Source organism: Heptranchias perlo, chromosome 8 (genome assembly GCF_035084215.1).
Source record: "Heptranchias perlo isolate sHepPer1 chromosome 8, sHepPer1.hap1, whole genome shotgun sequence".
NCBI classification, from domain to species: Eukaryota; Metazoa; Chordata; class Chondrichthyes; order Hexanchiformes; family Hexanchidae; genus Heptranchias; species Heptranchias perlo.
This window is the reverse complement of record NC_090332.1, coordinates 497,637-519,011: the sequence shown is the minus strand read 5'-3', so window position 1 is coordinate 519,011 and position 21,375 is coordinate 497,637. Positions and strand designations below refer to the sequence as shown.

The window sequence follows — 21,375 nt, the reverse complement described above, 5'->3', positions numbered from 1 at the left end:
TGGTGAAGAGGGGAGAAATGTAGGTGAAGTGGAGAGAGAGAAGATGGTTGAAGAGGGGAGAGAGATGGGTGAAGAGGGGGATGAGAGAGATGGGTGAAGAGGGGAGGGAGAGATGGTGAAGAGGGGAGAGAGAGAGATGGGTGAAGAGGGAAGAGAGAGAGATGGTTGAAGAGGGGAGAGAGAGAGAGATGGGTGAAGAGGGGAGAGAGAGATAGATGGGTGAAGAGGGGAGAGAGAGAGATGGTTGAAGAGGGGAGAGAGAGAGAGATGGGTGAAGAGGGGAGAGAGAGAGATGGATGAAGAGGAAGAGAGAGATGGTTGAAGAGGGGAGAGAGATGGGTGAAGAGGGGAGAGGATGGGTGAAGAGGGGAGGGAGTGAGATGGGTGAAGAGGGGAGGGAGAGAGATGGGTGAAGAGGGGAGAGAGAGAGATGGGTGAAGAGGGGAGAGAGAATGGGTGAAGAGGGGAGAGAGAGAGAGATGGGTAAAGAGGGAAGAGAGAGAGATGGGTGAAGAGGGGAGAGAGAGATAGATGGGTGAAGAGGGGAGAGAGAGAGAGATGGTTGAAGAGGAGAGAGAGAGAGATGGGTGAAGAGGGGAGAGAGAGAGAGATAGGTGAAGAGGGGAGAGAGAGATGGTTGAAGAGGGGAGAGAGAGAGATGGGTGAAGAGGGTGAAGAGGGGAGAGAGATGGGTGAAGAGGGGAGGGAGAGAGATGGGTGAAGAGGGGAGGGAGAGAGATGGGTGAAGAGGGGAGGGAGAGAGATGGGTGAAGAAGGGAGGGAGAGAGATGGGTGAAGAGGGAAGAGAGAGAGAAAGATGGGTGAAGAGGGAAGAGAGAGAGATGGATGAAGAGGGAAGAGAGAGAGATGGGTGAAGAGGGGAGAGAGAGAGAAAGATGGGTGAAGAGGGAAGAGAGAGAGATGGGAGAAGAGGGGAGAGAGAGAGAGATGGGTGAAGAGGGAAGAGAGAGAGATGGATGAAGAGGAAGAGAGAGAGATGGGTGAAGAGGGGAGAGAGAGAGATGGTTGAAGAGGGGAGAGAGATGGGTGAAGAGGAAAGAGAGGGCTGGGTGAAGAGGGGAGGGAGAGATGGGTGAAGAAGGGAGGGAGAGATGTGTGAAGAGGGGAGGGAGAGAGATGGGTGAAGAGGGGAGGGAGAGAATTGGGTGAAGAGGGAAGAGAGAGAGAAAGATGGGTGAAGAGGGAACAGAGAGAGATGGGTGAAGAGGGGAGAGTGATGGGTGAAGAGGAGAGAGATATGGGTGAAGAGGAGAGAGAGAGAGATGGGTGAAGAGGGGAGAGAGAGAGATGGGTGAAGAGGGGAGAGAGAGAGATGGGTGAAGAGGGGAGAGAGAGAGAGATGGGTGAAGAGGGGAGAGAGATGGGTGACGAGGGGAGGGAAAGAGATGGGTGAAGAAGGGAGGGAGAGAGATGGGTGAAGAGGGAAGAGAGAGAGATGGTAGAAGAGGGGAGAGAGAGAGATGGGTGAAGAGGGGAGAGAGAGAGATGGTTGAAGAGGGGAGAGAGATGGGTGAAGAGGGGAGGGAGAGAGATGGGTGAAGAGGGCAGAGGTTGAGATGGGTGGAGGAGAGCGAGAGATGTGTGAAGAGGGGACAAAGAGATGTTTGAAGAGGAGAGAGAGAGAGAGATGGGTGAAGAGGGGAGAGAGAGAGAGATGGGTGAAGAGGGGAGAGAGATGGGTGAAGAGGGGAGAGGATGGGTGAAGAGGGGAGAGAGAGAGATGGGTGAAGAGGGGAGAGAGAGAGATGGGTGAAGAGGGGAGAGAGAGAGAGATGGGTGATGAGGGGAGAGAGAGATAGTTGAAGAGGGGAGAGAGATGGGTGAAGAGGGGAGAGAGAGAGATGGGTGAAGAGGGGAGAGAGAGACGGGTGAAGAGGGGAGAGGAAGAGATGGGTGAAAAGGGAGGGAGAGATGTGTGAAGAGGGGAGGGAGAGAGAAGGGTGAAGATGGGAGGGAGAGAGATGGGTGAAGAGGGGAGGGAGAGAGATGGGTGAAGAGGGGAGAGAGCGACGGAGTGAGGAGGGGAGAGGGAGAGATGGGTGGAGGAGAGAGAGAGATGTGTGAAGAGGGGAGGGAGAGACTGGTGAAGAGGAGAGAGAAATGTGTGAAGTCGGGAGAGAGAGAGAGATGATTGAAGAGGGGAGGGAGAGAGATGGGTGAAGAGGGAAGAGAGAGAGAAAGATGGGTGAAGAGGGAAGAGAGAGAGATGGGTGAAGAGGGGAGAAATATAGGTGAAGAGGAGAGAGAGAAGATGGTTGAAGAGGGGAGAGAGATGGGTGAAGAGGGGAGAGAGAGAGACGGGTGAAGAGGGGAGAGAGAGAGAGATGGGTAAAGAGTGAAGAGAGAGAGAGAGATGGGTGAAGAGGGAAGAGAGAGAGAGATGGGTGAAGAGGGGAGAGTGATGGGTGAAGAGGAAAGAGAGGGCTGGGTGAAGATGGGAGGGAGAGATGGGTGAAGAAGGGAGGGAGAGAGATGGGTGTAGAGGGGAGAGAGATGGGTGAAGAGGGGAGAGAGAGAGATGGGTGAAGAGGGGAGAGGGAGAGATGGGTGAAGAGGGGAGAGGGAGAGATGGGTGGAGGAGAGAGAGAGATGGGTGAAGAGGGAAGAGAGAGAGATGGGTGAAGAAGGGAGAAATGTAGGTGAAGAGGAGAGAGAGAAGATGGTTTAAGAGATGAGAGAGATGGGTGAAGAGGGGAGGGAGAGTGATGGGTGAAGAGGGAAGAGAGAGAGAAAGATGGGTGAAGAGGAAGAGAGAGAGATGGTGAAGAGGGGAGAGAGAGAAAGATGGGTGAAGAGGGAAGAGAGAGAGATGGGTGAAGAGGGGAGAGAGAGACGGGTGAAGAGGGCAGAGGGTGAGATGGGTGGAGGAGAGCGAGAGATGTGTGAAGAGGGGAGAAAGAGAGAGATGGGTGAAGAGGGGAGAGAGAGAGAGATGGGTGAAGAGGGGAGAGAGATGGGTGAAGAGGGGAGGGAGAGAGATGGGTGAAGAAGGGAGGGAGAGAGATGGGTGAAGAGGAAGAGAGAGAGATGGGTGAAGAGGGGAGAGAGAGAGAGATGGGTGAAGAGGGGAGAGAGAGAGAGATGGTTGAAGAGGAGAGAGAGAGAGATGGGTGAAGAGGGGAGAGAGAGAGATAGGTGAAGAGGGGAGAGAGAGAGAAGATGGGTGAAGAGGGAAGAGAGAGAGATGGGTGAAGAGGGGAGAGAGAGACGGGTGAAGAGGGCAGAGGGTGAGATGGGTGGAGGAGAGCGAGAGATGTGTGAAGAGGGGAGAAAGAGAGAGATGGGTGAAGAGGGGAGAGAGAGAGAGATGGGTGAAGAGGGGAGAGAGATGGGTGAAGAGGGGAGGGAGAGAGATGGGTGAAGAGGGGAGAGAGAGAGAAGATGGGTGAAGAGGGAAGAGAGAGAGATGGGTGAAGAGGGGAGAGAGAGAGAGATGGGTGATGAGGGAAGAGAGCGAGAGATGGGCGAAGAGGGAAGAGAGAGAGATGGGTGAAGAGGGGAGAGAGAGAGAGATAGTTGAAGAGGGGAGAGAGATGGGTGAAGAGGGGAGAGGATGGGTGAAGAGGGGAGGGAGAGAGATGGGTGAAGAGAGAGGAGAGAGAGATGGTTGAAGAGGGGAGAGAGATGGGTGAAGAGGGGAGAGGATGGGTGAAGAGGGGAGGGAGAGAGAGATGGGTGAAGAGGGGAGAGAGAGAGAGATGGGTGAAGAGGGAAGAGAGAGAGAAGGATGGGTGAAGAGGGAAGAGAGAGAGATGGGTGAAGGGGGGAGAGAGAGAGAAGATGGGTGAAGAGGGAAGAGAGAGAGATGGGTGAAGAGGGGAGAGAGAGAGAGATGGGTGAAGAGGGGAGAAGAGAGATGGTTGAGAGGGGCAGAGAGAGAGATGGGTGAAGAGGAGAGAGAGAGAGATGGTTGAAGAGGGGAGAGAGATGGGTGAAGAGGGGAGAGGATGGGTGAAGAGGGGAGGGAGAGAGAGATGGGTGAAGGGGAGAGGGAGAGAGAGAGAGATGGGTGAAGAGGGGAGAGAGAGAGAGATGGGTGAAGAGGGAAGAGAGAGAGAGACGGGTGAAGAGGGAAGAGAGAGAGATGGGTGAAGAGGGGAGAGAGATGGGTGAAGAGGGGAGGGAGAGAGATGGGTGAAGAAGGGAGGGAGAGAGATGGGTGAAGAGGGAGAGAGAGAGAAAGCTTGGTGAAGAGGGAAGAGAGAGAGATGGGTGAAGAGGGGAGAGTGATGGGTGAAGGAGAGAGAGAGAGAAAGATGGGTGAGGAGGGAAGGGAGAGAGATGGGTGAAGAGGGGGGAGAGAGAGAGATGGGTGAAGATGGAAGAGAGAGAGATCGGTGAAGAGGGAAGAGAGAGAGATGGGTGAAGAGGGGAGAGAGATGGGTGAAGAGGGGCGAGGATGGGTGAAGAGGGGAGAGAGAGAGATGGGTGAAGAGGGGGGAGAGAGAGAGATGGGTGAAGATGGAAGAGAGAGAGATAGGTGAAGAGGGAAGAGAGAGAGATGGGTGAAGAGGGGAGAGAGATGGGTGAAGAGGGGAGAGGATGGGTGAAGAGGGGAGGGAGAGATGGGTGAAGAAGGGAGGGAGAGATGTGTGAAAAGGGGAGGGAGAGAGATGGGTGAAGAGGGGAGGGAGAGAATTGGGTGAAGAGGGAAGAGAGAGAGATGGGTGAAGAGGGGAGAGAGAGATGGGTGAAGAGGGGAGAATGTAGGTGAAGTGGAGAGAGAGAAGATGGTTGAAGAGGGGAGAGAGATGGGTGAAGAGGGGGATGAGAGAGATGGGTGAAGAGGGGAGGGAGAGATGGTGAAGAGGGGAGAGAGAGAGATGGGTGAAGAGGGAAGAGAGAGAGATGGTTGAAGAGGGGAGAGAGAGAGAGATGGGTGAAGAGGGGAGAGAGAGATAGATGGGGGAAGAGGGGAGAGAGAGAGAGATGGTTGAAGAGGGGAGAGAGAGAGAGATGGGTGAAGAGGGGAGAGAGAGAGATGGTTGAAGAGGGGAGAGAGATGGGTGAAGAGGGGAGAGGATGGGTGAAGAGGGGAGGGAGTGAGATGGGTGAAGAGGGGAGGGAGAGAGATGGTGTGAAGATGGGAGAGAGAGAGAGATGGGTAAGAGGGAAGAGAGAGAGATGGGTGAAGAGGGGAGAGAGAGATAGATGGGTGAAGAGGGGAGAGAGAGAGAGATGGTTGAAGAGGAGAGAGAGAGAGATGGGTGAAGAGGGGAGAGAGAGAGATAGGTGAAGAGGGGAGAGAGAGATGGTTGAAGAGGGGAGAGAGAGAGATGGGTGAAGATGGAAGAGAGAGAGATCGGTGAAGAGGGAAGAGAGAGAGATGGGTGAAGAGGGGAGAGAGATGGGTGAAGAGGGGCGAGGATGGGTGAAGAGGGGAGAGAGAGAGATGGGTGAAGAGGGGGAGAGAGAGAGATGGGTGAAGATGGAAGAGAGAGAGATAGGTGAAGAGGGAAGAGAGAGAGATGGGTGAAGAGGGGAGAGAGATGGGTGAAGAGGGGAGAGGATGGGTGAAGAGGGGAGGGAGAGATGGGTGAAGAAGGGAGGGAGAGATGTGTGAAAGGGGAGGGAGAGAGATGGGTGAAGAGGGGAGGGAGAGAATTGGGTGAAGAGGGAAGAGAGAGAGATGGGTGAAGAGGGGAGAGAGAGATGGGTGAAGAGGGGAGAAATGTAGGTGAAGTGGAGAGAGAGAAGATGGTTGAAGAGGGGAGAGAGATGGGTGAAGAGGGGATGAGAGAGATGGGTGAAGAGGGGAGGGAGAGATGGTGAAGAGGGGAGAGAGAGAGATGGGTGAAGAGGGAAGAGAGAGAGATGGTTGAAGAGGGGAGAGAGAGAGAGATGGGTGAAGAGGGGAGAGAGAGATAGATGGGGGAAGAGGGGAGAGAGAGAGAGATGGTTGAAGAGGGGAGAGAGAGAGAGATGGGTGAAGAGGGGAGAGAGAGAGATGGTTGAAGAGGGGAGAGAGATGGGTGAAGAGGGGAGAGGATGGGTGAAGAGGGGAGGGAGTGAGATGGGTGAAGAGGGGAGGGAGAGAGATGGGTGAAGATGGAGAGAGAGAGAGATGGGTAAGAGGGAAGAGAGAGAGATGGGTGATGAGAGGGGAGAGAGAGATAGATGGGTGAAGAGGGGAGAGAGAGAGAGATGGTTGAAGAGGAGAGAGAGAGAGATGGGTGAAGAGGGGAGAGAGAGAGATAGGTGAAGAGGGGAGAGAGAGATGGTTGAAGAGGGGAGAGAGAGAGATGGGTGAAGAGGGTGAAGAGGGGAGAGAGATGGGTGAAGAGGGGAGGGAGAGAGATGGGTGAAGAGGGGAGAGAGAGATAGATGGGTGAAGAGGGGAGAGAGAGAGAGATGGGTGAAGAGGGAGAGAGAGAGAGATGGTTGAAGAGGAGAGAGAGAGATGGTTGAAGAGGGGAGAGAGATGGGTGAAGAGGGGAGAGGATGGGTGAAGAGGGGAGGGAGTGAGATGGGTGAAGAGGGGAGGGAGAGAGATGGGTGAAGAGGGGAGAGAGAGAGAGATGGGTGAAGAGGGAGAGTGATGGGTGAAGAGGAGAGAGAGAGATGGGTGAAGAGGGGAGAGAGAGATGGGTGAAGAGGGGAGAAATGTAGGTGAAGTGGAGAGAGAGAAGATGGTTGAAGAGGGGAGAGAGATGGGTGAAGAGGGGGATGAGAGAGATGGGTGAAGAGGGAGGGAGAGATGGTGAAGAGGGGAGAGAGAGAGATGGGTGAAGAGGGAAGAGAGAGAGATGGTTGAAGAGGGGAGAGAGAGAGAGATGGGTGAAGAGGGGAGAGAGAGATAGATGGGTGAAGAGGGGAGAGAGAGAGATGGTTGAAGAGGGGAGAGAGAGAGAGATGGGTGAAGAGGGGAGAGAGAGAGATGGATGAAGAGGGAAGAGAGAGAGATGGTTGAAGAGGGAGAGAGATGGGTGAAGAGGGGGAGAGGATGGGTGAAGAGGGGAGGGAGTGAGATGGGTGAAGAGGGGAGGGAGAGAGATGGGTGAAGAGGGGAGAGAGAGAGATGGGGTGAAGAGGGGAGAGAGAATGGGTGAAGAGGGGAGAGAGAGAGAGATGGGTAAAGAGGGAAGAGAGAGAGATGGGTGAAGAGGGGAGAGAGAGATAGATGGGTGAAGAGGGGAGAGAGAGAGAGATGGTTGAAGAGGAGAGAGAGAGAGATGGGTGAAGAGGGGAGAGAGAGAGAGATAGGTGAAGAGGGGAGAGAGAGATGGTTGAAGAGGGGAGAGAGAGAGATGGGTGAAGAGGGTGAAGAGGGGAGAGAGATGGGTGAAGAGGGGAGGGAGAGAGATGTGTGAAGAGGGGAGGGAGAGAGATGGGTGAAGAGGGGAGGGAGAGAGATGGGTGAAGAAGGGAGGGAGAGAGATGGGTGAGAGGGAAGAGAGAGAGAAAGATGGGTGAAGAGGGAAGAGAGAGAGATGGATGAAGAGGGAAGAGAGAGAGATGGGTGAAGAGGGGAGAGAGAGAGAAGATGGGTGAAGAGGGAAGAGAGAGAGATGGGAGAAGAGGGGAGAGAGAGAGAGATGGGTGAAGAGGGAAGAGAGAGAGATGGATGAAGAGGGAAGAGAGAGAGATGGGTGAAGAGGGGAGAGAGAGAGATGGTTGAAGAGGGGAGAGAGATGGGTGAAGAGGAAAGAGAGGGCTGGGTGAAGAGGGGAGGGAGAGATGGGTGAAGAAGGGAGGGAGAGATGTGTGAAGAGGGGAGGGAGAGAGATGGGTGAAGAGGGGAGGGAGAGAATTGGGTGAAGAGGGAAGAGAGAGAGAAAGATGGGTGAAGAGGGAACAGAGAGAGATGGGTGAAGAGGGGAGAGTGATGGGTGAAGAGGAGAGAGATATGGGTGAAGAGGAGAGAGAGAGAGATGGGTGAAGAGGGGAGAGAGAGAGATGGGTGAAGAGGGGAGAGAGAGAGATGGGTGAAGAGGGGAGAGAGAGAGAGATGGGTGAAGAGGGGAGAGAGATGGGTGACGAGGGGAGGGAAAGAGATGGGTGAAGAAGGGAGGGAGAGAGATGGGTGAAGAGGGAAGAGAGAGAGATGGTAGAAGAGGGGGAGAGAGAGAGATGGGTGAAGAGGGGAGAGAGAGAGATGGTTGAAGAGGGAGAGAGATGGGTGAAGAGGGGAGGGAGAGAGATGGGTGAAGAGGGCAGAGGTTGAGATGGGTGGAGGAGAGCGAGAGATGTGTGAAGAGGGGACAAAGAGATGTTTGAAGAGGAGAGAGAGAGAGAGATGGGTGAAGAGGGGAGAGAGAGAGAGATGGGTGAAGAGGGGAGAGAGATGGGTGAAGAGGGGGAGAGGATGGGTGAAGAGGGGAGAGAGAGAGATGGGTGAAGAGGGGAGAGAGAGAGATGGGTGAAGAGGGGAGAGAGAGAGAGATGGGTGATGAGGGGAGAGAGAGATAGTTGAAGAGGGGAGAGAGATGGGTGAAGAGGGGAGAGAGAGAGATGGGTGAAGAGGGAGAGAGAGAGACGGGTGAAGAGGGGAGAGGAAGAGATGGGTGAAAAGGGAGGGAGAGATGTGTGAAGAGGGGAGGGAGAGAGAAGGGTGAAGATGGGAGGGAGAGAGATGGGTGAAGAGGGGAGGGAGAGAGATGGGTGAAGAGGGGAGAGAGCGACGGGTGAGGAGGGGAGAGGGAGAGATGGGTGGAGGAGAGAGAGAGATGTGTGAAGAGGGGAGGGAGAGACTGGTGAAGAGGAGAGAGAAATGTGTGAAGTCGGGAGAGAGAGAGAGATGATTGAAGAGGGGAGGGAGAGAGATGGGTGAAGAGGGAAGAGAGAGAGAAAGATGGGTGAAGAGGGAAGAGAGAGAGATGGGTGAAGAGGGGAGAAATATAGGTGAAGAGGAGAGAGAGAAGATGGTTGAAGAGGGGAGAGAGATGGGTGAAGAGGGGAGGAGAGAGAGACGGGTGAAGAGGGGAGAGAGAGAGAGATGGGTAAAGAGTGAAGAGAGAGAGAGAGATGGGTGAAGAGGGAAGAGAGAGAGAGATGGGTGAAGAGGGGAGAGTGATGGGTGAAGAGGAAAGAGAGGGCTGGGTGAAGATGGGAGGGAGAGATGGGTGAAGAAGGGAGGGAGAGAGATGGGTGTAGAGGGGAGAGAGATGGGTGAAGAGGGGAGAGAGAGAGATGGGTGAAGAGGGGAGAGGGAGAGATGGGTGAAGAGGGGAGAGGGAGAGATGGGTGGAGGAGAGAGAGAGATGGGTGAGAGGGAAGAGAGAGAGATGGGTGAAGAAGGGAGAAATGTAGGTGAAGAGGAGAGAGAGAAGATGGTTTAAGAGATGAGAGAGATGGGTGAAGAGGGGAGGGAGAGTGATGGGTGAAGAGGGAAGAGAGAGAGAAGATGGGTGAAGAGGGAAGAGAGAGAGATGGTGAAGAGGGGAGAGAGAGAAAGATGGGTGAGAGGGAAGAGAGAGAGATGGGTGAAGAGGGGAGAGAGAGACGGGTGAAGAGGGCAGAGGGTGAGATGGGTGGAGGAGAGCGAGAGATGTGTGAAGAGGGGAGAAAGAGAGAGATGGGTGAAGAGGGGAGAGAGAGAGAGATGGGTGAAGAGGGGAGAGAGATGGGTGAAGAGGGGAGGGAGAGAGATGGGTGAAGAAGGGAGGGAGAGAGATGGGTGAAGAGGGAAGAGAGAGAGATGGGTGAAGAGGGGAGAGAGAGAGAGATGGGTGAAGAGGGGAGAGAGAGAGAGATGGTTGAAGAGGAGAGAGAGAGAGATGGGTGAAGAGGGGAGAGAGAGAGATAGGTGAAGAGGGGAGAGAGAGAGAAAGATGGGTGAAGAGGGAAGAGAGAGAGATGGGTGAAGAGGGGAGAGAGAGACGGGTGAAGAGGGCAGAGGGTGAGATGGGTGGAGGAGAGCGAGAGATGTGTGAAGAGGGGAGAAAGAGAGAGATGGGTGAAGAGGGGAGAGAGAGAGAGATGGGTGAAGAGGGGAGAGAGATGGGTGAAGAGGGGAGGGAGAGAGATGGGTGAAGAGGGGAGAGAGAGAGAAAGATGGGTGAAGAGGGAAGAGAGAGAGATGGGTGAAGAGGGGAGAGAGAGAGAGATGGGTGATGAGGGAAGAGAGCGAGAGATGGGCGAAGAGGGAAGAGAGAGAGATGGGTGAAGAGGGAGAGAGAGAGAGATAGTTGAAGAGGGGAGAGAGATGGGTGAAGAGGGGAGAGGATGGGTGAAGAGGGGAGGGAGAGAGATGGGTGAAGAGAGAGGAGAGAGAGATGGTTGAAGAGGGGAGAGAGATGGGTGAAGAGGGGAGAGGATGGGTGAAGAGGGGAGGGAGAGAGAGATGGGTGAAGAGGGGAGAGAGAGAGAGATGGGTGAAGAGGGAAGAGAGAGAGAAGGATGGGTGAAGAGGGAAGAGAGAGAGATGGGTGAAGGGGGGAGAGAGAGAGAAAGATGGGTGAAGAGGGAAGAGAGAGAGATGGGTGAAGAGGGGAGAGAGAGAGAGATGGGTGAAGAGGGGAGAAAGAGAGATGGTTGAAGAGGGGCAGAGAGAGAGATGGGTGAAGAGGAGAGAGAGAGAGATGGTTGAAGAGGGGAGAGAGATGGGTGAAGAGGGGAGAGGATGGGTGAAGAGGGGAGGGAGAGAGAGATGGGTGAAGAGGGGAGAGAGAGAGAGATGGGTGAAGAGGGGAGAGAGAGAGAGATGGGTGAAGAGGGAAGAGAGAGAGAGACGGGTGAAGAGGGAAGAGAGAGAGATGGGTGAAGAGGGGAGAGAGATGGGTGAAGAGGGGAGGAGAGAGATGGGTGAAGAAGGGAGGGAGAGAGATGGGTGAAGAGGGAAGAGAGAGAGAAAGCTTGGTGAAGAGGGAAGAGAGAGAGATGGGTGAAGAGGGGAGAGTGATGGGTGAAGAGGAGAGAGAGAGAAAGATGGGTGAGGAGGGAAGGGAGAGAGATGGGTGAAGAGGGGGGAGAGAGAGAGATGGGTGAAGATGGAAGAGAGAGAGATCGGTGAAGAGGGAAGAGAGAGAGATGGGTGAAGAGGGGAGAGAGATGGGTGAAGAGGGGCGAGGATGGGTGAAGAGGGGAGAGAGAGAGATGGGTGAAGAGGGGGGAGAGAGAGAGATGGGTGAAGATGGAAGAGAGAGAGATAGGTGAAGAGGGAAGAGAGAGATGGGTGAAGAGGGGAGAGAGATGGGTGAAGAGGGGAGAGGATGGGTGAAGAGGGGAGGGAGAGATGGGTGAAGAAGGGAGGGAGAGTTGTGTGAAAAGGGGAGGGAGAGAGATGGGTGAAGAGGGGAGGGAGAGAATTGGGTGAAGAGGGAAGAGAGAGAGATGGGTGAAGAGGGGAGAGAGAGATGGGTGAAGAGGGGAGAAATGTAGGTGAAGTGGAGAGAGAGAAGATGGTTGAAGAGGGGAGAGAGATGGGTGAAGAGGGGGATGAGAGAGATGGGTGAAGAGGGGAGGGAGAGATGGTGAAGAGGGGAGAGAGAGAGATGGGTGAAGAGGGAAGAGAGAGAGATGGTTGAAGAGGGGAGAGAGAGAGAGATGGGTGAAGAGGGGAGAGAGAGATAGATGGGGGAAGAGGGAGAGAGAGAGAGATGGTTGAAGAGGGGAGAGAGAGAGAGATGGGTGAAGAGGGGAGAGAGAGAGATGGTTGAAGAGGGGAGAGAGATGGGTGAAGAGGGGAGAGGATGGGTGAAGAGGGGAGGGAGTGAGATGGGTGAAGAGGGGAGGGAGAGAGATGGGTGAAGATGGGAGAGAGAGAGAGATGGGTAAAGAGGGAAGAGAGAGAGATGGGTGAAGAGGGGAGAGAGAGATAGATGGGTGAAGAGGGGAGAGAGAGAGAGATGGTTGAAGAGGAGAGAGAGAGAGATGGGTGAAGAGGGGAGAGAGAGAGATAGGTGAAGAGGGGAGAGAGAGATGGTTGAAGAGGGGAGAGAGAGAGATGGGTGAAGATGGAAGAGAGAGAGATCGGTGAAGAGGGAAGAGAGAGAGATGGGTGAAGAGGGGAGAGAGATGGGTGAAGAGGGGCGAGGATGGGTGAAGAGGGGAGAGAGAGAGATGGGTGAAGAGGGGGGAGAGAGAGAGATGGGTGAAGATGGAAGAGAGAGAGATAGGTGAAGAGGGAAGAGAGAGAGATGGGTGAAGAGGGGAGAGAGATGGGTGAAGAGGGGAGAGGATGGGTGAAGAGGGGAGGGAGAGATGGGTGAAGAAGGGAGGGAGAGATGTGTGAAAAGGGGAGGGAGAGAGATGGGTGAAGAGGGGAGGGAGAGAATTGGGTGAAGAGGGAAGAGAGAGAGATGGGTGAAGAGGGGAGAGAGAGATGGGTGAAGAGGGGAGAAATGTAGGTGAAGTGGAGAGAGAGAAGATGGTTGAAGAGGGGAGAGAGATGGGTGAAGAGGGGGATGAGAGAGATGGGTGAAGAGGGGAGGGAGAGATGGTGAAGAGGGGAGAGAGAGAGATGGGTGAAGAGGGAAGAGAGAGAGATGGTTGAAGAGGGGAGAGAGAGAGAGATGGGTGAAGAGGGGAGAGAGAGATAGATGGGGGAAGAGGGGAGAGAGAGAGAGATGGTTGAAGAGGGGAGAGAGAGAGAGATGGGTGAAGAGGGGAGAGAGAGAGATGGTTGAAGAGGGGAGAGAGATGGGTGAAGAGGGGAGAGGATGGGTGAAGAGGGGAGGGAGTGAGATGGGTGAAGAGGGGAGGGAGAGAGATGGGTGAAGATGGGAGAGAGAGAGAGATGGGTAAAGAGGGAAGAGAGAGAGATGGGTGAAGAGGGGAGAGAGAGATAGATGGGTGAAGAGGGGAGAGAGAGAGAGATGGTTGAAGAGGAGAGAGAGAGAGATGGGTGAAGAAGAGGGGAGAGAGAGAGATAGGTGAAGAGGGGAGAGAGAGATGGTTGAAGAGGGGAGAGAGAGAGATGGGTGAAGAGGGTGAAGAGGGGAGAGAGATGGGTGAAGAGGGGAGGGAGAGAGATGGGTGAAGAGGGGAGGGAGAGAGATGGGTGAAGAAGGGAGGGAGAGAGATGGGTGAAGAGGGAAGAGAGAGAGAAAGATGGGTGAAGAGGGAAGAGAGAGAGATGGGTGAAGAGGGGAGAGTGATGCGTGAAGAGGAGAGAGAGAGATGGGTGAAGAGGGGAGAGAGAGATGGCTGAAGAGGGAAGAGAGAGAGATGGGTGAAGAGAGGAGAGAGAGAGATGGTTGAAGAGGGGAGAGAGATGGGTGAAGAGGGGAGAGGATGGGTGAAGAGGGGAGGGAGAGAGATGGGTGAAGAGAGAGGAGGGAGAGATGGGTGAAGAGGGGAGAGAGATGTGTGAAGAGGGGAGAGAGAGAGATGGTGAAGAGGGGAGAGAGAGAGATGGGTGAAGAGGGAAGAGAGAGAGATGGTGAAGAGGGGAGAGGATGGGTGAAGTGGGGAGGGAGAGAGATGGGTGAAGAGGGAGGAGAGAGAGATGGGTGAAGAGGGGAGAGAGATGGATGAAGAGGGGAGAGAGAAGATGGGTGAAGAGGGGAGAGAGAGACGGGTGAAGAGGGGAGAGGGAGAGATGGGTGAAAAGGGAGGGAGAGATGTGTGAAGAGGGGAGGGAGAGAGAAGGGTGAAGAGGGGAGGGAGAGAGAAGGGTGAGAGGGGAGGGAGAGAGATGGGTGAAGAGGGAAGAGTGAGAGAAAGATGGGTGAAGAGGAAGAGAGAGAGATGGGTGAAGAGGGGAGAGTGATGGGTGAAGAGGAGAGAGAGAGATGGGTGAAGAGGGGAGAGAGAGATGGGTGAAGAGGGGAGGGCGAGAGATGGGTGAAGAGGGGAGAGAGAGACGGGTGAAGAGGGGAGAGGGAGAGATGGGTGGAGGAGGAGAGAGAGATGGGTGAAGAGGGAAGAGAGAGAGATGGGTGAAGAGGGGAGAGAGAAGATGGTTGAAGAGGGAAGAGAGATGGGTGAAGAGGGGAGAGAGAGAGATGGTGAAGAGGGGAGAGAGAGAGATGGTGAAGAGGGGAGAGAGAGAGATGGGTGAAGAGGGAAGAGAGAGAGAAGATGGGTGAAGAGGGAAGAGAGAGAGATGGGTGAAGAGGGGAGGAGAGAGATGGGTGAAGAGGGGAGAGAGAGAGATGGGTGAAGAGGGGAGAGAGAGACGGGTGAAGAGGGGAGAGGGAGAGATGGGTGAAAGGGAGGGAGAGATGTGTGAAGAGGGGAGGGAGAGAGAAGGGTGAAGAGGGGAGGGAGAGAGAAGGGTGAAGAGGGGAGGAGAGAGATGGGTGAAGAGGGAAGAGTGAGAGAAAGATGGGTGAAGAGGGAAGAGAGAGAGATGGGTGAAGAGGGGAGAGTGATGGGTGAAGAGGAGAGAGAGAGATGGGTGAAGAGGGGAGAGAGAGATGGGTGAAGAGGGGTGAGGGCGAGAGATGGGTGAAGAGGGGAGAGAGAGACGGGTGAAGAGGGGAGAGGGAGAGATGGGTGGAGGAGAGAGAGAGATGGGTGACGAGAGAGAGATGGTGAAGAGGGGAGAGAGAGAGATGGGTGAAGAGGGAAGAGAGAGAGATGGTGAAGAGGGGAGAGAGAGAGATGGGTGAAGAGGGAAGAGAGAGAGAAAGATGGGTGAAGAGGGAAGAGAGAGAGATGGGTGAAGAGGGGAGGGAGAGAGATGGGTGAAGAGGGGAGAGAGAGAGATGGGTGAAGAGGGGAGAGAGAGACGGGTGAAGAGGGGAGAGGGAGTGATGGGTGGAGGAGAGAGAGAGATGTGTGAAGAGGGGAGTGAGAGACTGGTGAAGAGGAGAGAGAGAGAGACGGGTGAAGAGGAGAGAGAAATGTGTGAAGTCGGGAGAGAGAGAGAGATGATTGAAGAGGGGAGGAAGTGAGATGGGTGGAGAGGGGACAGAGATGGTTGAAGAGGAGAGAGAGAGAGAGATGGGTGAAGAGGGGAGAGAGAGACTGGTGAAGAGGGACGAGGGAGATATGGGTGAAGAGGGAAGAGAGAGAGAAAGATGGGTGAAGAGGAGAGAGAGAGATGTTTGAAGAGGGAAAAGAGAGAGATGGGTGAAGAGGGGAGGGAGAGAGATGGGTGGAGAGGGGAGAGAGAGATGTTTGAAGAGGGAAAAGAGAGAGATGGGTGAGGAGGAGAGAGAGAGATGGGTGGAGGAGAGAGAGAGATGGGTGAAGAGGGGAGGGAGAGATGGGTGAAAAGGGGGAGAGAGGGAGATGGGTGAAGAGGGGAGAGAGAGAGAGATGGGTGAAGAGGGGAGAGAGAGATGGTTGAAGAGGGGAGAGAGAGAGAGATGGTTGAAGAGGGGAGGGAGAGAGAGATTGTTGAAGAGGGGAGAGAGAGACTGGTGAAGAGGGTAGAGGGAGAGATGGGCGGAGGAGAGAGAGAGATGGGTGAAGAGGGGAGAGAGAGAGATGGATGAAGAGGGAAGAGAGAGAGATGGGTGAAGAGGGGAGAGTGATGGGTGAAGAGGAGAGAGAGGAGATGGGTGAAGAGGGGAAGAGGGGAGGGGGGAGAGATGGGTGAAGAGGGGAGAGAGAGAGATGGATGAAGAGGGAAGAGGGAGAGATGGGTGAAGAGGGAAGAGAGAGAGAAAGATGGGTGAAGAGGAGAGAGAGAGATGGTTGAAGAGGGAAAAGAGAGAGATGGGTGAAGAGGGGAGGGAGGGAGATGGGTGAAGAGGGAAGAGAGAGAGATGGGTGAAGCGGGGAGAGAGATGGGTGAAGAGGGGAGAGAGAGAGATGGGTGAAGAGGGAAGAGAGAGAGAAAGATGGGTGAAGAGGGAAGAGAGAGTAATGGGTGAAGAGGGGAGAGTGATGGGTGAAGAGGAGAGAGAGAGATGGGTGAAGAGGGAGAAATATAGGTGAAGAGGAGAGAGAAAGAGATGGTTGAAGAGGGGAGAGAGATGGGTGAAGAGGGGAGGGAGAGAGATGGGTGAAGAGGGGAGGGAGAGATGGGTGAAGAGGGAAGAGAGAGAGAAAGATGGGTGAAGAGGGGAGAGTGATGGGTGAAGAGGAGAGAGAGAGATGGGTGAAGAGGGGAGAGAGAGAGATGGGTGAAGAGGGGAGAGAGAGAGATGGGTGGAGTTGGGAGAGAGAGAGATGGGTGAAGAGGGGAGAGAGAGAAATGGGTGAAGAGGGGAGAGAGAGACGGGTGAAGAGGGGAGAGGGAGAGATGGGTGGAAGAGAGAGAGAGATGTGTGAAAAGGGGAGAGAGAGAGATGGGTGAAGAGGGGAGAGAGAGAGATGGGTGAAGAGGAGAGAGAGAGAGATGGGTGAAGAGAGGGGAGAGAGAGATGGGTGAAGAGGAGAGAGAGAGAGGTGGGTGAAGAGGGGAGAGGGATGGAGGTGGGTGAAGAGGGGAGGTAGAGGGCGGGTCATTGATTGATTCCCAGTGATGGACGACTGAGGTTTGGCTGTGAACGTAAGGGGAGTGGTTCAGTCGCTCACTAATTTGCTCTTGTTGGTGTTTTGGAGCCACAGGGTCCCAGAATGTTGAGTTTGGCTGTGAGTGAGTTCTGAGCCTGGTGTCAATCGGGAGCTGCAGGTGATGTTTGCTCTGAGTTTTGACCCTTTTTCTCTCTCTCTCTCTCCATCTCCCTCTCGCAGTATCCTGTTTGCCGATATTGTGGGGTTCACACAATTATCATCGTCCTGCAGTGCCCAGGAACTGGTCAAACTTCTCAATGAGCTCTTCGCCCGCTTCGATAAACTGGCTGCGGTGAGTCTATCCCGACAGTGGGCACACACTCCAGGCATACACACAGTGGGTGCATAAAAACACTGGGCACACACACTGGGCACACATACACTGGGCACACACACACTGGGCACACACACACACTGGGCACACACACACTGGGCACACACACACACTGGGCACACATACACTGGGCACACACACACTGGGCACACACACACACTGGGCACACACACACTGGGCACACACACACACTGGGCACACACACACTGGGCACACACACACCGGGCACACACACACACTGGGCACACACACACCGGGCACACACACACACTGGGCACAGACACACACTGGGCACACACACACCGGGCACACACACACACTGGGCACACACACACCGGGCACACACACACTGGGCACACACACACACCGGGCACACACACACACTGGGCACACACACACCGGGCACACACACACACTGGGCACACACACACACCGGGCACACATACACACTGGGCACACACACACCGGGCACACACACACACACCGGGCACACACACACACTGGGCACACACACACCGGGCACACACACACACTGGGCACACACACACACTGGGCACACACACACTGGGCACATACACAATGGGCGCACACACACACACACACACACACACACACACACACACACGCGCACATACCAGCCACACACATACCAGCCACACACACACTGGGCACACACACACTGGGCACACACACACTGGGCACACACACACACTGGGCACACACACACTGGGCACACACACACTGGGCACACACACACACTGGGCACACACACACTCTGGGCACACACACACCGGGCACACACACACACTGGGCACACACACACCGGGCACACACACACTGGGCACACACACACACCGGGCACACACACACACTGGGCACACACACACCGGGCACACACACACACTGGGCACACACACACACTGGGCACACACACACCAGGCACACATACACACTGGGCACACACACACCGGGCACACACACACACTGGGCACACACACACACTGGGCACACACACACACTGGGCACACACACACTGGGCACATACACAATGGGCGCACACACACACTGGGCACACACACACACACACACACACACACGCACATACCAGCCACACACATACCAGCCACACACACACTGGGCACACACACACACCTGGCACATACGCACACACCAGGCACACACACACAACAGTTACACACATACCAGCCACACACATACCAGCCACACACATACCAGGCACACACACACCTGCCACACATATACCTGGCACACACATATCTGGCACACACACACACACACACACACACACACACACCGGGCCTGCACACACACTAGGCACACGCACACACCGGGCACATATACATCGGGAACACAAACACCAGTCACACATACACACCGGGCACAGTGGGGCCCGACAGCATACGGTGAGAGTTGTAAGTTGGTGGGCAGCTGGTAATTCCCCCCTTTACCCTTGACCTTCCCTCACTGTGATTTACTGGGAAGTCAGTAACAATCTCCCTCCTTCCTTCCCTCAGAAATACCATCAGCTGCGGATCAAGATCCTCGGTGATTGTTATTACTGCATCTGTGGATTGCCGGATAACCGGGATGATCACGCTGCCTGCTCTATCTACATGGGCCTAGCAATGGTCGATGCCATCTCGTGAGTACAGACCCTCCTCCCCCACCGAGAGGCCCCATTCAGGGCCCACTCGGTCCCACTCAGGGCCTGGACCAGACAGAGGTGACATGCGGAAACATTTTTTTACGCAGCGAGTTGTTCTGATCTGGAATGAGCTGCCTGAAAGGGCGGTGGAAGCAGATTCAATAGTAACTTTCAAAAGGGAATTGGATAAATAGTTGAAAAGGAGAAATTTACAGGGCTCTGGGGAAAGAGTGGGGGAGTGGGACTAATTGGACAGCTCTTTCAAAGAGCCGGCACAGGCACGACTGGTCGAATGGCCTCCTCCTGTGCTGTATGATTCTATGATTTGGGAACTGGTCCTGGACGGCCCCTCCGACTGTACCAAGGGCGCAGATGGGCAGGAAGGGAGAGCTCGTCCTTTGAGACTGATGCACACTGCCAGTGGAGGCCAGGTACAGGCACCAATCCGCTCAGAGTCCCTGACAAGCTCAGCACAAACTGAGCCCTCCTCCCACTCTTGCCATCAGGGACCCCTTTTACAGGATGTAACGAGCGGGGTAGATAAAGGGGAACCAGTGGATGTAGTTTATTTGGTTTTTCAAAAAGCATTCGATAAGGTGCGACACAAAAGGTTGTTACATAAGGGAAGGGCTCATGGGGTTGGGGGTAATATATTAGCATGGATAGAGGATTGGTTAAAGAACAGAAAACAGAGAGTAGGGATAAACAGGTCATTCTCAGGTTGACAGGCTGTAACTAGTGGGGTGCAGCAAGGATCAGTGCTTGGGCCTCAGCTATTTACAATCTATATTAATAACTTAGATGAAGGGACCGAGTGTAATGTATCCAAGTTTGCTGACGATACAAAGCTAGGTGGGAAAGTAAGCTGTGAGGAGGACACAAAGAGTCTGCAAAGAGATTAAGTGAGTGGGCAAGAAGGTGGCAGATGGAGTATAATGTGGGGAAATGTGAGGTTATTCACTTTGGTAGGAAGAACAGAAAAACAGAATATTTTTTAAATGGTGAGAAACTATTAAATGTTGGTGTTCAGAGAGATTTGGGTGTCCTTGTACAAGAAACACAGAAAGTTAGCATGCAGGTACAGCAAGCAATTAGGAAAGCAAATGGCATGTTGGCCTTTATTGCAAGTGGGTTGGAGTGAAAGAGTAAGGAAGTCTTACTACAATTGTACAGGGCTTTAGTGAGACCTCACCTGGAGTACTGTGTACAGTTTTAGTCTCCTTATCTAAGGAAGGATATACTTGCCTTAGAGGCGGTGCAATGAAGGTTCACTAGATTGATTCCTGGGATGAGAGGGTTGTCCTATGAGGAGAGGTTGAGTAGAATGGGCCTATACTCTCTGGAGTTTAGAAGAATGAGAGATGATCTCATTGAAACATATAAGATTCTGAGGGGGGTTGACAGGGTAGATGCTGAGAGATTGTTTCCCCTTGGCTGGAGAGTCTAGAACTAGGGGGCATAGTCTCAGGATAAGGGGTCGGACATTTAGGACTGAGATGAGGAGGAATTTCTTCACTCAGAGGGTCGTGAATCTTTGGAATTCTCTACCCCAGAGGGCTGTGGATGTTGAGTCATTGAATATATTCAAGACTGAGATTGATAGATTTTTGGACTCTAGGGGAATCAAGGGATATGGGGATCGGGCAGGAAAGTGGAGTTGAGGTCAAAGATCAGCCATGATCTTATTGAATGGCGGAGCAGACTCAAGGAGCTATATGGCCTACTCCTGCTCCTATTTCTTATGTTCCTACAGAGAGTCTCACCATCAGGGACCCCTTTTACAGAGAGTCTCACCATCAGGGACCCCTTTTACAGAGAGAGTCTCACCGTCAGGGACCCCTTTTACAGAGAGAGTCTCACCATCAGGGACCCCTTTTACAGAGAGTCTCACCATCAGGGACCCCTTTTACAGAGAGTCTCACCATCAGGGACCCCTTTTACAGAGAGTCTCACCATCAGGGACCCCTTTTACAGAGAGAGTCTCACCGTCAGGGACCCCTTTTACAGAGAGTCTCACCATCAGGGACCCCTTTTACAGAGAGTCTCACCATCAGGGACCCCTTTTACAGAGAGAGTCTCACCGTCAGGGACCCCTTTTAAAGATGAGACTCCCCTTTAAAGGGGTTCCTGATTGTGAGACTCTCCACTGGGATCTCTTTTGAAGAAGGGAGGTCTCTGTGAGGCATATTTTGGAGAGGGGTGGATCTTGCTGTGGGGAGAGGTTTCGCTGTGCTCTGGGAGTTTGAGGATGGGGTCAGGCGGCTGACTGACACAGGTTGGTGTGAGGTGTGAGCTGCTTGGTGCGAGTTGTGAGGTGTGAGGTGTGAGCTGCTTGGTGTGAGGTGTTTGGTGTGAGGTGTTTGGTGTGAGGTGTTTGGTGTGAGGTGTTTAGTGTGAGGTGTGAGGTGTGAGGTGTTTGGTGTGAGGTGTTTGGTGTGAGGTGTTTGGTGTGAGGTGTGAGGTGTTTGGTGTGAGGTGTTTGGTGTGAGGTGTTTGGTGTGAGGTGTTTGGTGTGAGGTGTTTGGTGTGAGGTGTTTGGTGTGAGGTGTGAGGTGTGAGGTGTGAGGTGTTTGGTGTGAGGTGTTTGGTGTGAGGTGTTTGGTGTGAGGTGTGAGGTGTGAGGTGTTTGGTGTGAGGTGTTTGGTGTGAGGTGTTTGGTGTGAGGTGTGAGGTGTGAGGTGTTTGGTGTGAGGTGTTTGGTGTGAGGTGTTTGGTGTGAGGTGTTTGGTGTGAGGTGTTTGGTGTGAGGTGTTTGGTGTGAGGTGTTTGGTGTGAGGTGTTTGGTGTGAGGTGTTTGGTGTGAGGTGTGAGGTGTTTGGTGTGAGGTGTTTGGTGTGAGGTGTGAGGTGTGAGGTGTGAGGTGTTTGGTGTGAGGTGTTTGGTGTGAGGTGTTTGGTGTGAGGTGTGAGGTGTGAGGTGTTTGGTGTGAGGTGTTTGGTGTGAGGTGTTTGGTGTGAGGTGTGAGGTGTGAGGTGTGAGGTGTGAGGTGTTTGGTGTGAGGTGTTTGGTGTGAGGTGTGAGG

At 53.9% G+C, this 21,375-nt stretch overlaps 1 protein-coding gene across 1 annotated transcript in view; it reads left to right on the top strand.

Moving 5' to 3' along the window:
* The window catches only part of adcy3a (adenylate cyclase 3a), a 135,179-nt gene that overhangs the window by 33,261 nt on the left and 80,543 nt on the right, over positions 1–21,375 (top strand). Inside the window, exons 4-5 of the mRNA XM_067988468.1 lie at positions 16,534–16,645; positions 18,223–18,350. Coding sequence (XP_067844569.1) covers positions 16,534–16,645; positions 18,223–18,350 — 240 coding nt within the window. The remainder of the gene's footprint in view (positions 1–16,533; positions 16,646–18,222; positions 18,351–21,375) is intronic.